Genomic DNA, 15,942 nt, shown 5'->3' on the forward strand with positions numbered 1-15,942 from the left:
TAATTTTTAACTTTGATGTCTTTGAGAGATCCCACTTACATGGACGGACCCGATCAACAGTATCTCCTGCCATATGTACGGTGGAGAGGGTTCTCTGCGATAGAGCCGGTCCACCTTTTTTTTTTCCTGGTCATCTAGAGACTGATCGGTACTGCGATCAGCACCTGAAGCAGCTTAGGCCCTGTTTGGCCGGGCAGATTGGATGGGATTGGATGGTATTAGAGTGGATTGCATGGATTTCAAGATAACGACAGCTGCATCACCGGATTAGTGCAAGATCTATGCGATTACTATACCTGGAGATTGCTTTATCTGGTCTGTTTGGCACGCCGGGCCAATCCCGGGATTAAACCTTTCAATCCTTTTCAATCCCTTGAACCAAACACGTCCCAGGCAATTTTGAAGGCATTAGGGTGGATTGGATGGGATTTAAAGGCCTATTTGGCAGAGCAGATTGGATGAGATTAGATTGTATTGGAAGGGACAATCCAGGGATTGGCCAGGCATGCTTAACAGGCATGTTGAACTTCTGCTTAGATTGGAGCAATCCCCTGGGATTGCCAGCAATTCACTGACATCACCATCATTACCTTGAAATCCACCCAATCCCTCCTAATCTCACCTATTTTGCTTGGGACATGTTTGGGTGGACGGATTGGTGGGGATTGGTGGGGTGTAATCCCCAAATTGACCAGGCGGATGAAACATACTCAGTGGTAAATTCCCTGGATATAGGGATTTCATGAGATTGCTAGCAATCCACTAACGCAGCCATCATTACTTGTCATCCACTCTAATACAATCTAATCCCATTGAATGACCCGTCCAAACACGCACTAGAGGTAATGATAGTGATGTTAGTGGATTGTCTTAAGATCCATGCGATTGCTATATCCCGGATCAGATCCCGTGTCTATTTGGCATGCTTGGCCAATCCTGGGATCTACCCTCCAATCCCTTCCAGTCTGCCTGGCCAGACCGGCCCTTACTGTAATGCGTCATTTTTGCCCGCTATAAAGTCACGTGTAGAACATCCCAGCCGTCAAAAAGGTCTATCTAACCATCACGATCACCTGGAGTGAAAGTCAGACTCTTCATTTCATCCAGTGGACCCAGTTGTCAAAAGCAATAGAGGGACGAAGATATGACCCAGAACACAGTTTTGGGCCCACCTGATGAGTGGATTTTCCGGAAGCGGATGGCGTGGTGTGACACACATCACCGACCTGGGTGGTGTGTTGACGTCACTAAGTTTTATCAACTCCACCATGATTCATTTGCTATATCCACACCGTCCCTTCATTTTTCAATATCATTTCAGGGTATTTACTAAAAAAATGAGGCAAATACAAAGCTAAAGCAGTCCACATCATAGAAAGCAGTGGGGATTGACCACCTACCATTGAAAACGTTCCGAGGCTACATAAGTTTTGGATGAAGTTTATATTTGTGTTTTCTCTTGATTCAGGTCTGTGCGAGCTTATAAACGGCTTGTATTGCAAATAAACATCAGGATGGGACTTATTAAGGTTTCAATGGTAGGCGTCATTGTCCTACTTCTTTATGTGGTGTGGCCCACTTGAGTTTTGTATCTGCCTAATTTTTTGTACCATAACCTAAAATGATCTCGAAAAATGTATGAACGGTGTGGATATAACACATACATCATGTCGGGCTTGGTGACGTCAACACGCAACCTACGTCGGTGGTCTGTAGCACACCATGCAATCCGTTTTCAGTTTTCCTGACGTTCACGAAAATGTATTCACAGTAACAGGCCAAACGTTTGATGGCTCAGGTGTGATAACGTGACAGGCTGGCGGTTGTACCTTATCGTTTCTCATCTTTAATAGAACCGCGATTCAACGAGGGCCCTCATTTGCGAGAAGCGGAACACGTGTAAAGATCTGGGTCATTCATCAGGTGGGGCATACGTGCCAAAAAAATTCCAACCGTCCAAAATAAACGAACGTGTGTGGCTCACTGGATGAGTGTACTACCTTATTTTTGGTGCATTTCGTGTTCTCAGGCCGCGCTACCCGATAAATGGTCCTTATCTCTGACACGTGTGGCTCTGGCCGGATATCAAACACGTGTCCCGAGTCCTCCCGCGAGGTGCCCCACGTTGAATCAAGGTCCTCTGTAATACGGGGTTAACCTCCCAACGACGGTCCCCCGCATATCAAGCCAGCCGTCGGCTTTCTAACCTGCGCTTTGTGCGCAGCATAACCCTCCCCGTAAATTACGACAGTGCGATGTATATCGTGTGCCGCTTTCGCACCCTGCGCATCCTGGCAACACCCATCAGCACTCTCGCAAGTCGCAAGCCTGTAAATGAAAAAAAAAAAGAAAAAAGAAGAGAGAGAATCCTATAAAATCCCTCTATCAGATTCCCGCTGAAGAAAAAAAAGAAAAAAAAAAAACATTTCACTTTCATCTGCTCTCTCTATCTGTCGCCGGCCATGGAATCTCGATCGAGAAGCGTCTCCAGCTGCAGATTTCTTCTCATTTCTATCTTACAGGTAAGCAAGAGATCGATCTCATCTCAATCCCCCAAGCCTCCTCTCTCTCTCTCTCTCTCCCTACTGCAAGATTTCTCTCAGTTTTGAAATCTCACTTGATTGATCTGTATCTGTTTCAGATATCTTCGTTCTTGCTAATTCTTGTTACAATTTCAATTTCAGATGATGATGAATCCAATTTCTGATTAGGGTTTATCGTTCCTTAATGTTGTTTCGGTCATTTAGGGATGAATTCTCATGGTTATGATTACTGTTTGTCCGAAAACATCGTTCCATAGAATTCGAATTGTGTCAGATTATGTTTAGCCTTAAAATCAAGAAAATCCGTGGTTTCTTTGATTTTTCGCTTTTGTTTGGATTTCGTCTTACTGTGGATAAAATGAGATTGTATACGGAGTTCAGTAGCTAAGACAATATAATAAGGTAGCCTTCTGTTCATTATGCTTTTGATCATACTGATCCAGCTAATTTGCATCTTGCTTCCCAAAGATGCTTCGATTCGAGAATCCTGATCATTTGATTGTTGAAAATCTCAAGAAAACCTTGTTTATTATTATTATTATTGATTGATTGATTTTTCGCTTTTGTTTGGACTTTGTCTTAGTGTGGAAAATGCTAGATCCTATAAAGAGTTCAGAAGCCAAGACAATATAATAAGGTTACTCACCTTCAGTTCATTATGCTGTTGATTACACAGATACAGCTAATTTGCATTTTACTCCCAAACGATGCTTTAATTGAAGAAACTCTGACTGTATGGCCATTGGAAAACTCAAGAGAATTGTGATTTCTTTGATTTTTTATTTTATTTTATTTTATTTTTTTTTTCAAAAAAAATTTATTTTTTATATTTTTTATTGTCTTTTTTTTAGTTGGGAAAATGCAAGATCCTACACATCGTTCAGAAGCCAAGGACAATATAATAAGGTTACTTGCCTTCTGTTCATTATGCTTTTGATCACCCAGATACAGCTAATTGCATTTTACATCCAAAAGATGCTTTCATTAGAGCATGGTCTAAAATTGGTGTATCGGGTATCATATTGTTCACCACCAATGCAGTCATGTATAGCTGTATCAGGCTATTTTGGGCCAATATGGACTGATACAGCCATATCATACATGGTTGATATGGGAATGTCTTGGGCGATGCGCAGTTTCAGAGAATCCTTTAAACCTTGGGTTGGAGAATCCTGAGTGTTTGATAGTTGAGAGCTTCTCCTGTTAAATGTGAACTGTGGCCCATTTTCTGTCAGCTGGCTATTTGCAGGCCTTTCCTTAAATGGCTATCATAGTCCTTGATTTTTGGGCCATGCATGCCAAATCAAATGTTCTGATCATCATTGCATGTGCCATATGTACGGTGGAGATGTTCTGGATGGTACTCCATGGAGTTCTTAATAAGAGTAACATTGCACTCCCTTTAATTTTTGGGAGTGATTAGACTATTTTGATTTTTGGACTGAATGACCCTACTGTCACATGATTCCAAAGCTGGTAGCGTCATTAGGTTTAGGATGATAAGGAGAGATTAAGGTGGTGTTTTTAGGACCAGTGGGTTTGGGGAACTGAAAAAGAAGAAGAAGAAGAAGAAGCAGAGATCTGGGTATTAAGAGACTGGGAATTTTTGAAGCATCTTCTTCTCTGCTGGTTACAGTGGAAGGAGGCTTAAATGATGCTATTATTTGGTTCATCTTAAAATCTGGAAACATAGAAATGTTTTTATTTATTTATTTATTTTTAAATTTTAAATTTTATTTACTATAAATGAGATTACAGACTTAGTACTTGGCATTCACGTTTCAGTTAGACACACACATACAAGAAAAAAAGACAGCATGTTTCCTTTAGTCATATTTTGAGGGAGGTTATTGTGATAGTCTATGCACTATCGAAAGAGTGTTGGATGTGATCCACTTGATGTATTCGACCACCGTTTCCTTTATGTGGATGTAACATTCATACTCTCTATATTACTTTAACGTAGTTGTTTATGAGTAAAAACAATCATACTAAGGAGATAATCAAAACAGCTAATGTGCTCTTGGCCTCATAAAAATGCGCATTGGAGATTGATTCTGGGTGATGGATGAATTGGGATTGTGTTTGTGCAAAGTTCCAAACATTGGATCTTAGTTTCTCCAGCACATCTGTGTAATGTATAAAGAGATATGCTGGGAAATCTGAGCTTTTATATCTGAAGTTGTACTTGAGCCAGATGTGCTTTTAGATTTGGAACCAGGTTCATGCCGGATCTTGAACTTGATCTGTGCAAATTTGTTTCTTTTCTTTAGCTGGAAAAAGCTACGATCCTTGGATCCTTCACAAAACTGGACCAACCAAGTTGGATACTCGGGTACTTTGGATAAGGGTAATGATGAAGGATCCCCTGTGAACACTGTGAACATGGTCTTTGCTAAATATGCCCCTTAGTTTCATCATAACCTCTCTATCAGGCTACTTGAGTACCTAATTCTGGGCTTGTAAGCACAGTTCTAAACATCGGTTTGGAGTAAGACTTAATTGGAGGCCAAAACTGATACCACTCACCCTGGCTTGCTCTGATTCGGTTGGAATCACTCCAACTTTCTCTCGTTTTGAAGTTCGACTCACCTGGTTGCTTCTTTAATTCACCAGAATACTGGGTCAACTTGGCTTTGGACGATATTTCAAACCATGCATGTGAGCCACCACCTTGGACTTTCTTATTTGTAATTTTATATGTATTTTTTTAGCACATTTCACTAATGCTGGGACAACTGGACAAGTCTAATGATGATGATGGCGGCAGCGGCAGCGGCAATGATTTCACATTAGTCACAATGTTGTGATTGAGCTAGCTAACTCATTCTAATTAAATATTATTTATTGGTTTATAACTCACCTCATTTCAAATGCCGAGCTATGGGTTGTGTGTGATGTCCCAATGATGATGCCTATGAAGCACAGCTATTATAAAATTGATTGCCTAATTATTAGGTTTGTTGATTCGCTCCCTTGAGAAAGTTTCTATGTTCTCTGCTGGCAGTTCTGTTATTGTTGTTTCTCCTATATATTCTATGTACATTAAAAGGTTTGCTCATGCTATGCTTGTTGTATAACAGTATTTTTCTGACCCTTTACAAGTCATTCATGTTGCTGTAGGTCATGTTATTTATATCTGTGGTGGGAGCAGACACATCAGAGGCAGGTTCCCATATAAAGTCTGATACTCCAGCACTGTAAGATCACTTAACATGAGCATGCCACCATGCCCACATATATTGATCGAAGGAAAAGATTTTTGTGAAGACCAATGAAATATATGTTTATGATTATCTATATAATCCTAACTTCATGTCAAATCACCATATTGGTAAATAGTTGGCTTTTGTCACAACTTGAGTCACAAGCTCACGCAATCTAATGCTGATACACAATCCGACTCATGTATATTTAACTTTGTATTTGTACTTTAAACTTTTTTGGTTTACATGTCAAAACCATGGTTCATAGTATCTTCCAAGAGTTGGATTTTTATCTGCACAGTTGTGCTGGACTTGATTGGAACTGGGATGATATGTCTTGAGAATTGTCATGATTTGAACTTCTGTACTTCCGCAAATTTTGATGCTTTTTCTGTATTTACTTTTCCTTTTTCTGTAATTTCTGATCTTTATATTCTCTATTATTTAAATGATTTCGATGCCATTTCGATGCCGGACCCATTCAAATTGGGTTGGTTTGAGCACTGTGATCTGGCTTGGTTCCTGATGATGGGCGCTGAGATGGATATTTTGAACCAAGGTCCAGACTCTTTTTTTAGTTACTTTGTTAGGATAACTTGATTTAGTTTGCGTTAGTTGGTGTAAGGAAATATGAATCATGCTTGTGACATGTTGTGGATAATCCCATGTTATGTTTTTATTTCCCTTTCTTTTACTGATTCCTATCAATGATCGCTCAGCCAATGTAGTATTGCTATTAGGATTTTTAACTTCCCCGAGCTTTAGGAGACTAATTTTCCTTTCATTTCCATTATATCATTCCTTGTCGTTTGTATGACATTCGTAGCTTGAACATGCTAGTTTATACATAGACACACCCACACACATAACAGTACACATCTGAACACATCTGTGTATTTATGCATGTATCTGTTGACATGCTGTTTTCATTCAATAGCCTGTGTAATTTGCTGTGAATTTTACTTTTTCCAGCCAAAGCAATTCTGGAGGATATCGACACCTGTCTGGTTGTGAGAAATGTGGTGATGGAAAGGTTTAACTCAGCTCATGACTTTTTTCTTTCTATACTAGCATTTGCCTTTGATTTTTTTTTTTTTTTTTTCACTCCTTTCGGTTTCATATATTGTTGAGAACACAATCAACACCAAACAAAAATTATGCATTTTGAAACATAATTGCTCAACTTAAACTAATGTACAAATTAAACTAAGTAAAGCAATTTAACACTACGGCTTCCAAGCCATTAGTGGGTCCAAGCACACAGACTATAAAGGATGTGACAATTAAGCAACTAGTCTATAAACATGATAGTGCACATGTGTGTGTGTGTGTGTGAGATGTGCTACCTAACAACTCTTAGTATTCATTTAATCATGCATACATATAATTAAATATTCACCACATAAGCATAATTAAACAAGTGCTCAAATACAATTCAAAACACAAGCGTGTATGGTGGTTTAATTTCCCTACTTCACTCCCGGTGGACCCACTCAACACATAAGTGTATCGGATTTCACTATCGGAGGTTTTAAATCACGTTCACCTCTAACTTTTACAATCCTACACAAGGACCGGCTTGCTTAGAGACTTGTGTGGTTTTGTATAGGCTCACCACGAACCTCGGTCATAGTCTAAAGATTTATGTTTACTGCCGACGGAGGCTTCCATGGAGATTAACATGTACGCACCCGTGTCAGGTGGATTCGGCTCTACACAAGAGGTTAGGTCTTACACAAGAACCTATTCGAATTTGAGTTACAAACTTTTACCCTGAATCATACACAGGGAAAGAGAGTATTGACTAACTCAATAACACTTGTTGAATTGAGACTCGTTGATGTGCCGTATTAGGTTGCTTGATTGATGCTCTTCCATGCTTCAATCAACCCCCCTTTACTCCCTCGATCATGATGTCGATGCTTTACCAAGGCTTCAAATCCAATATCATCCACCTTGCATGTAGTGCTCCTTAAAGGTGATCAAGGTGATGGAATGTTGGGTAGAATATTCTACAACTAATGAAAAGTTGAAATTCCTAGGGGATTTTACTATATGGACACTCTAGAGGTTGATAAACGCTAAAATTTGCCAATAGAAACAGTGTCTAAATTCTAGAGAAGGCTTGGGATCATGATCTTCTTGTAGAGGAGCATATAATGCTCTTTAGAGTGAATAATCATTAAGAAGAGAGTAAGGATTTCATTGGGATAGAGCCTATGAGGTTTTGTAGTGCTTGTGATGCAATAGGGTATATGCAATGCCAAAATCCACCATTTCCACATGGATCCGATTGCTAGATTTATAGGAAAAATGCTCTAACGGATCTATAACAACTAGTCTTTGTTCGCATCGAATTAGCCTATGGAAAAACCATAAATGTTGCTGGACAAATTTTGGTGCCTTTGGTCGGACCGAACATGACCTTCGATCTCACCAAATCCAGCCGAAGGTCTTTCCAGTTGGAGCCGAAATACACTATTTTTCAAGAAGGCTTGCTGACCCTTTTTTGTTCATTTTCGATCGAACTGAATTCACAGTTCAGTGGCACCAAGTCTAGCTGGAGGTCTATTCGGCTATAGCCAAATTATGATGAAATTTAGGGCTGTGCTTGCTGTCTTGTTCCGACCAATTTCGGTGGGACCGAAGGGGTATTCGGAGGAACCAAAGGTTGCTAAATTTGTGCAGTTATTATAACAACTCGGGATTGCTAAAGCCAATCTAAGGTTGATCAATTTAGGCTCCCATGGCGTGAGGGATGATCGATAGAATATTTACCTATTAAGGTTAAGATCATCTAGAGGTTTAGGTTGTTTTGAGTTAAGGGTTAAGATCACCAAGGCACCTCATACACTCGTTCTTTTGCTCTTGATGCTTTAACTTCACTTGTGTCTTCGGTCTTCAGCTTCCAAGGGTTCAACCGATTACATGACATATGGACTCACGTGATTGACAAATAGGGTGCATAAATCAGTGTACTAACACTTTCTACTATCCTTTTGGATATTTCACCAAAGGTATCTTGTGGAGTTTGTGAAAAGTTGGGGTGTTGGTCCCTTCAAGGAAAGGGGAAGTATCCTTTGTTGAGTATCACCCCTGGGGAATATAGGAAGAGCAAAATAATCACATTTTCAACAATGTGATGGAGTTTATCCGGAAGACTCTGAAGATAAAAGTGCTAATTGATAAAGTGCGCTCTTATTATGCTTGAGTTTCGTTGGGTTCATGATATTTGTTTTTATGTGGATCTCATTGCAAATTCTGAATCGAGGAGGGCCAAGGATGTCTTGAGGTGGATGAACCCTCATAATTGTTGGAGTGGAGGTTTTGATGGTTCTTGTATGGGTAATTGGGCCCTTTTGGTGTGGGAGGAATTCTTCGTCAGGATAATAGCCAAGTTTGAATGTTTTTCTCCGGCCCCATCTAATGGTTGGTGGAATTTGAATTTTGATGGTTCTCTGGTAACCCTGGCCCCTATGTTGTGGGAGGAATCCTTTGCTATGATGATGGTCAAGCTTGCAGCTTGCATGTCTCTCTCCAGACATGCTTAGTTGGGGGATACATTACAAGTGGAGGCTATGGGCCTAAGGCCCTTTTGGGGAAGGGTTAGGGATTTTTAAGATTTTTTTGGGGGGCTGCTTATTGTTGAAGGATACTCTAGGAATGTCATTTCTGAGCTCCTAGGACCATTTGGAACCGTGGTCTAGTCTTCATCTTTGATGAGATTCACTGATATCCATGTCAATGGTGAACGGTTTGTTTACCCATGCAAAGAGATGGGCTAACAAGTTGGTCAATAGGTTGGTCAAAATAGAATATTATTACCCAACCTTTTTATTGGGATTTCTTTTCCTATTTCTTGTGCTTCGTTTCACCTTAAATAAAAAATTTGCTCTCTCCCCCTCTCCCTCTCTTTAATGAAGAAGAAGAAGAAATTATATCAAATGGTCAATTGGTCATTTGAAGAAGAAATTATATCAAATGGACGTGTGAAGACACAAACTGGCAACATCTAAGAACTAATATTATGCATGCAGACTTCCATCATCAATTCTTTGAGCAATTATATCAAATGGACATGTGAAGACACAAACTGGCAACATGTAAACCAATATTAGAAGTGTGGGTTGGTAAACCAATATTGGATATGTGAAGACACAAACTGGCAACATGTAGACCAATATTACCAAGTACAATTATATCAAATGACATAGTGAAGATACGAAATGGCAACATGTAAGCCAATATTAGCAATTATGGTTGGTAATAACTTCTTGACACGGATGTTTGAACTGGCAAAAGGTACAAATTTTGTTTAGATGAGTATCAAATGATTATTCACCTATGAATAGTGCATGTAGAAACTTAAAATGGACTTAATATTTAAAAAAGATATTGTTTCATTGTTTGTGTGATACAAATGAAATAATTCTTTGAACTTCCCTCCTCAATTCTACATATTTCTTGACACAGATGTTTGAACTGGCAACAGATACAAATTTTGTTTAGAAAAGTATCAGGTGATTATCATCTACTAAGTAGATGTGGTTGTGTGCAGATACTGCCTTTGTCTTAGTCATCATTACTGGATGTTGGATGAATGAGGACAAAATATGACAAGGGTGCCTCAGTTGGAAAAATTAACATCCACTGAATCAGAACAATATATTTTCTTTAAGAAAGCAGATATAGTCATAATCCAGTAACCATCTTTATCTTTATGCAGGACATTGACATTATTGTGACTTACACGGATGTTTCTGGTGACATTCGAATAGCTAACATCAAATCAAAGGACTTGTCCCCTTCCTGGGTCTGGGAGGATCCGAACAATAAGAACCATGACTGGATAAATGACAGTCAGGTGCCCCCTCCCTCTCTATCTTACTGTTGAATTTGGTATGAATCATCAGAAATACATGTCCAATCATTTAAGGTTGTTGCAGTGTCAGAAAATAGGAATGCCATATGTTTCATGTGAAGCACCAGAAAACTTCTCTTCATATTAGGATTTCATGTAATAGATTTTGACTTCCTGGCTGTTTTGTTTGTTTCCTTCAATTTTACTCTCTCTCTCTCTCTCTCTCTCTCTCTCTCTCTCTAACTGGTGGCTATGGTTCGGTTGCATTTAGATCAAGAAGTTGTGATTGATTTGTGATCTATTTTCGTTATTTAGGACACTATCTTACATTTTCTTCATCTCCCACTCTGTCAGGGGAGAGAAAAGCCATTTCATGTGACGGATGGATCGGAAGAGAGCAATAGAACTTTTACTGATGAACATAGTGAAGGAGCAGTTCAATATAAACGAGACACACAAGTTAGTCCAGTAAAGATACAGCGTCGGGTAAGAAATGCCAAATTCTTCTACTCCCATTCTCTCCATTTTTGTGGCATGACGTGTTACATTTTCTCATCTTGCAGAAAATGCGACAGAAAAGACGAGAAGAGCGAACTGCAGAACTAATCCGACAGAACCCACAGACAGAAAACCAGATGCAAGAAGCAGCCATCGAACGCGCAAAGCAGTTTAACAACACTGTCAGGGGGAAATACAGCATATGGAGAAGAGAGTACAGCAACCGGCACTCTGATTCGATTTTGAAACTTATGCGGGATCAGATCATAATGGCCAAAGCATATGGGAGCATTGCTCGGTCCAAAAATGAGAATTATCTGTACAACTCTCTGAAGAAACATATCAGAGAAAGTCAAAGGGCTATTGGAGAAGCAAATTCAGATGTTGAATTGCAGCCGGGGTATTTCTCTCATCTTTTCCCGCCAGTTTTACCACATTCTGCATTCATAGTAGTCACGCTAGAAATCTCTCTAATTACAGTGCGTTTGAACGAGTGAAAGAAATGGGTAATGCTTTATCAATGGCAAAAGACAAGTTATATGACTGCGCTCTAGTTGCAAGGAAGTTACGGGCCATGCTTCAGACAACCGAAGAGAGTATTACTGCACTGAAGAAGCAAAGCGCATTCTTGATTCAACTTGCAGCGAAGACACTCCCCAAGTCCATACACTGCCTCTCTCTACAGCTCACAACAGATTACTTACTGCAGGATCGTGGTAGCAGAGAGGTTCTGGATGCAGACAAGATTGAGGACCCTGCTCTCCACCATTATGCCATATTCTCGGATAACGTGCTTGCCACATCTGTGGTTGTTAATTCCACTACGCAACATGCACAGGAACCTGAGAAGCATGTCTTCCATATTGTCACAGATAGGCTGAATGTTGCAGCTATGAAGATGTGGTTTCTTGTCAATGCTCCAGCAGATGTAACGATCGAAGTTAAGAACATTGATGATTTCAAGTGGCTCAATTCTTCATATTGTTCTGTTCTCCGCCAGCTTGAATCTGCACGGATAAAAGAATACTACTTCAAGGCAAATCACCCGTCCACCCTCTCTGCCGGGGATGAGAATCTCAAATATAGGAACCCAAAGTACCTGTCTATGCTGAACCATTTGAGATTCTACCTACCTGAGGTGTACCCGAAGCTTGACAAGATACTGTTTTTGGATGATGATATCGTCGTTCAGAAGGATCTGACACCTCTTTGGTCCATCGATCTTCAAGGGATGGTGAATGGTGCAGTAGAGACCTGTAAAGAAAGCTTCCATCGGTTTGATAAATATCTCAACTTCTCGAACCCATTGATATCTCAGAATTTTGATCCAAATGCTTGTGGATGGGCGTTTGGAATGAATATGTTTGACCTCAAGGAGTGGAAGAAGCGGAACATGACTGGAGTCTATCATCGGTGGCAAGATATGGTAAGGAACTTCTTCTTTCTTTTTCTCTGCAAGCTCTTTCCCCATTTTCTGGGAAAATGGAACCTGGGTATACTGCACAAATTTCCTTATTTGGTTCCTTGTACTCAAACCGGACACATGGTAAAGTAGTCGATAATGCAGATTGTTCATTAAGTGGTCCCATCATGAATGGAACACTTGATTGGTGGACGTTCCCCGTTTGATACATGCTGTTTCCAATTATCATTTTGATCATGGCTGATCTGTTTTTGATGGTTAAAATCATCTGATCAGTTAGATTCTAGTAGGGTGGGACCCACCCAATGAACAATCTAGAATCAGGGTCATGGACCTTTGTACCACTTGTGCATTATTTATTTATTTTGTGGGAGCAGAGGGAGCAACACTGATTAATGGTGTTCTAAATAAATAATGTCTTTTTCCTCTTTACACTGTTTTGCCATGTAGCACCAGTGGCCGAAGCGTGCTGCTTTTCTTGTTGTCCCACATGCCAATGCTTCTTTTCCCTGGAGACCTACATGTTGGTGTTTGCACTAGGATGAGGTGTTTGTCATAGAGGTGGGCATCGAGCCGAGCCGAGTCAAGTTGAGGTGGGCCAAGCTCGGCTCGGCTTGTCCATGCTATACTTGAGTTCGAGCTCGAGCTCGAGCTCGGCCTCGAGCTCAACATTGAAGCTTGGCTTGTTTGCCAAATCTATCGAGTCGAGTTTGAGTCGAGCTAGTGGTTCGAGTCGAGTCGAGTTTACCTCGGAGCTCGAGCTTGTTGGGTGAGATATTAATGGATTCTGTTCTTGATCCTCCTCCATTGATGAAAAATTCAAAAATCTTAGGAGAATCAAGGCAAAACCTGATGAAAAAATCAAACAAAGCTTCGAATCAGATGAGGAAACTTGTAAGAACCGATCTGCTCTTGATCTTCTTCCACCAGCAGAAATCCAAGTACTAAAAAAGAAACAGAGCAGAACACAGATCAGAAATCCAAGTAAAGAGCTCTAGCCAAGCAGATCATTGGATTTCCTTGAAGCTCTAACAAATCTGAGAAGAACCCATCTCGGATTTCTTAGGTTTCTTGCCCAAGAAGTAGATCTCAAGAGATTGAAATCATACTATTGTGGAGCTGAAATGAAAACTGGTGATGGTGGTCCGGGCGGGCGGGCATGCAGCTGGCAGCGGGTAGAGAAAGAGTAGAAAGGGAAACGGGGGCGCGTGCGGTCGGGTAGAGACTTTAGGGTTTTATTTATTTATTTATTTATTTTAAGTTAAAAGTTAAAACTTATATTAATATAATATATATAATATATAATATATTTATTAATTGAGCCGAGTTGAGCTTGAGTTCGAGCTTCGAGTCGAGTCGAGTTGAAATGCCCCCTGGTCGAACTCGGCTCCAACTCAACTCGAGCTTCAAATAATTAGATTGACTCGGCCTGAATCGGCCATTCAAGCCGAGTCAATCCGAGTTGACTCGAGCCGAGTCGAGCGAGTTTTTCGAGCTAGCTCGACTTGTGAACAGCCCTAGTTTGTCATGAGCTAGGATCCTTTGGCCTATCAGGATGCCTGAGCATGGATTGCAGGGGATATGCCTAAAAAGACATGAATACAAAGGATTGTTCTACCATATATTATGAAATGATTTACTGCACATCCAGCTCTCGTTCCATATATGGATACAACAACATGCAACACAAGCAGACAATGAACTCTCCTTTTCCGGTTATTTATTTATTTTTTAGAGCATGAACTTGAAGCAAATAGATGGCTCTTTTCCATGCTGGCTCTGATGATGACTTGCTTGGATGAGAGTCTCTGAATCCTAAGTTTTGGGTCTCCACTTCCATGAGAAAATATGTTTGGAGATCTCTGTCAGGGACTGCTCGTCAAGTGTCTACCTCAAGAAACCAATTAGAGCATCTCTCAGGATTTTTATAGTTCCTTAGCAGCTGCTTCACTCACCACCAGCGTCTTCTTAGTAACATCTCTCCTTTCTCTTCCCCAGTCCATAGAAGCCAAGGCCTCAGCTCAGGGCATTTACAAAGTTCATACCATGTGTTTCTGGATTGTTAGCCTGCTGGAGTCTTATTGCTCCTGATTCAGTCCCATCTATTACTCTTGCCTGATGATGATTGCTGCCCATCAATTGGGGGTGATTCTGAGATTGCTCTGCACTGCGCAACTCCTTTGCAAAATCAACATGGATGATTCTGCCCCTAAACCCACCTCGTTGAGATGATTGATAGCTCTCTGGGCTTCCCACTCCCATTTGAATCTAATAAAATAAAACCACGATGTCTGCCAGATATTTTGTCCCTTGGTAAGAAGGTATCAATCACCTCCCCAAATGGTTTGAAGCATCTGGTCAATTCTTCTTTTTTGTTGTTGAAAGGAAGCTTGATAGGAGAGGGTGATCAGATCCTTCTTTGGATGCCTTTCAAGTTCAAGAGCTCTCCTGCAGTCCACCTTCGTGGAGTTGTTCTTCTTCTGTTAGCACAATGCTCGATTTGTCCAGTAGTTGACACATCCGGACAAAAGAGTAATGGCCTTGGTGTAAGCATCAATGGCAGCTCCAAATTGATCTTTCTCAAAGGTGTTGCTGTCTTGATTCAGAAGTTCGGCTTGCTTGGCTGTGATTGGCACCACCGGTACCATCCCCCTCCCTCCTTCCCTCTGAGATCTCAGAAAAGTAGAATAAAATCAGAGGGATTTTATTTATATTTATATTTTTCAGTCACCGTAGACATCTATTGATTTTCTGAAAGTCAAATCTGACACCTTCCAACTATGTCGGCGCCAATAAATGCATCATTCTCTTAGCAAAATGAAGTACTCACAATGTGTTTTTTTTTTGGTTATGCAGAATGAAGAGCGGACCCTTTGGAAGCTCGGGTCGCTGCCGCCTGGTTTGATAACATTTTACAACCTGACCTACCCGCTGGAACGAAGCTGGCATGTGTTGGGGCTTGGTTATGACCCTGCTCTCAACCAAACCGAGATCGAGAATGCGGCTGTCATTCACTACAACGGGAACTACAAGCCGTGGCTAGATCTGGCCATCACCAAATACAAGGTATACTGGTCCAAGTTTGTCATGTCAGATAATCCTTACCTTCAACACTGCAACATTAACGAGTGGACTCTTCAGCCTTAACAGACAACAACAGGACGAGCAAGCTGTGTGACTGACTATTCTTTCTTTTTTACATCCATTCATTCTTTTCCTGCTAATGCTAGTCCTCTCTGTATAGCCAAATGGCAGTCAAGGAGTACTTTTAATGCCAATACTGGGAAAGCAATTCATTCTGTGAGATATGTTCCATTCATGCTGATATAAAGAAGAAAAAGAAAAAAGAAATTACAAGTTGTAGTGATGAATGCTTGTCACTTATTGAGATATTTTTGCTGTCTTCGATTC

General features: G+C 40.5%; 1 protein-coding gene across 4 annotated transcripts; it reads left to right on the forward strand.

The window, feature by feature from the left end:
* Positions 1 to 2,161: 2,161 nt before the first annotated feature.
* Positions 2,162 to 15,898, forward strand: LOC131237019 (probable galacturonosyltransferase 3). Of its 4 annotated transcripts, XM_058234635.1 has the most exons (9): positions 2,162 to 2,522; positions 5,667 to 5,743; positions 6,722 to 6,782; positions 10,476 to 10,613; positions 10,965 to 11,096; positions 11,174 to 11,508; positions 11,589 to 12,534; positions 12,982 to 13,086; positions 14,055 to 15,360. In XM_058234635.1, exons 1-8 carry the CDS (start codon positions 2,463 to 2,465, stop codon positions 13,069 to 13,071), a joined length of 1,839 nt encoding a protein of 612 aa, XP_058090618.1. In that variant the 5' UTR covers positions 2,162 to 2,462; the 3' UTR covers positions 13,072 to 13,086; positions 14,055 to 15,360. The 4 variants fall into 4 exon arrangements, with proteins under 4 accessions (XP_058090618.1, XP_058090616.1, XP_058090615.1 ...); XM_058234633.1 differs by lacking the exons at positions 12,982 to 13,086; positions 14,055 to 15,360 and adding an exon at positions 15,388 to 15,898 and having other exon boundaries at positions 2,164 to 2,522; positions 5,649 to 5,743; XM_058234632.1 differs by lacking the exons at positions 12,982 to 13,086; positions 14,055 to 15,360 and adding an exon at positions 15,388 to 15,898 and having other exon boundaries at positions 2,164 to 2,522.
* The last annotated feature ends 44 nt before the right edge of the window (positions 15,899 to 15,942 follow it).

Source organism: Magnolia sinica, chromosome 2 (assembly GCF_029962835.1).
Source record: "Magnolia sinica isolate HGM2019 chromosome 2, MsV1, whole genome shotgun sequence".
NCBI classification, from domain to species: domain Eukaryota; kingdom Viridiplantae; phylum Streptophyta; class Magnoliopsida; order Magnoliales; family Magnoliaceae; genus Magnolia; species Magnolia sinica.

Coding starts and splice junctions, on each gene's coding strand:
- LOC131237019 (XM_058234632.1), top strand. CDS start 2,463: ATGGAATCTCGATCGAGAAGCGTCTCCAGCTGCAGATTTCTTCTCATT. Junction 5,744..6,721: donor AAGTCTGATACTCCAGCACT/GTAAGATCACTT, acceptor TACTTTTTCCAG/CCAAAGCAATTCTGGAGGAT. Junction 6,783..10,475: donor AGAAATGTGGTGATGGAAAG/GTTTAACTCAGC, acceptor ATCTTTATGCAG/GACATTGACATTATTGTGAC.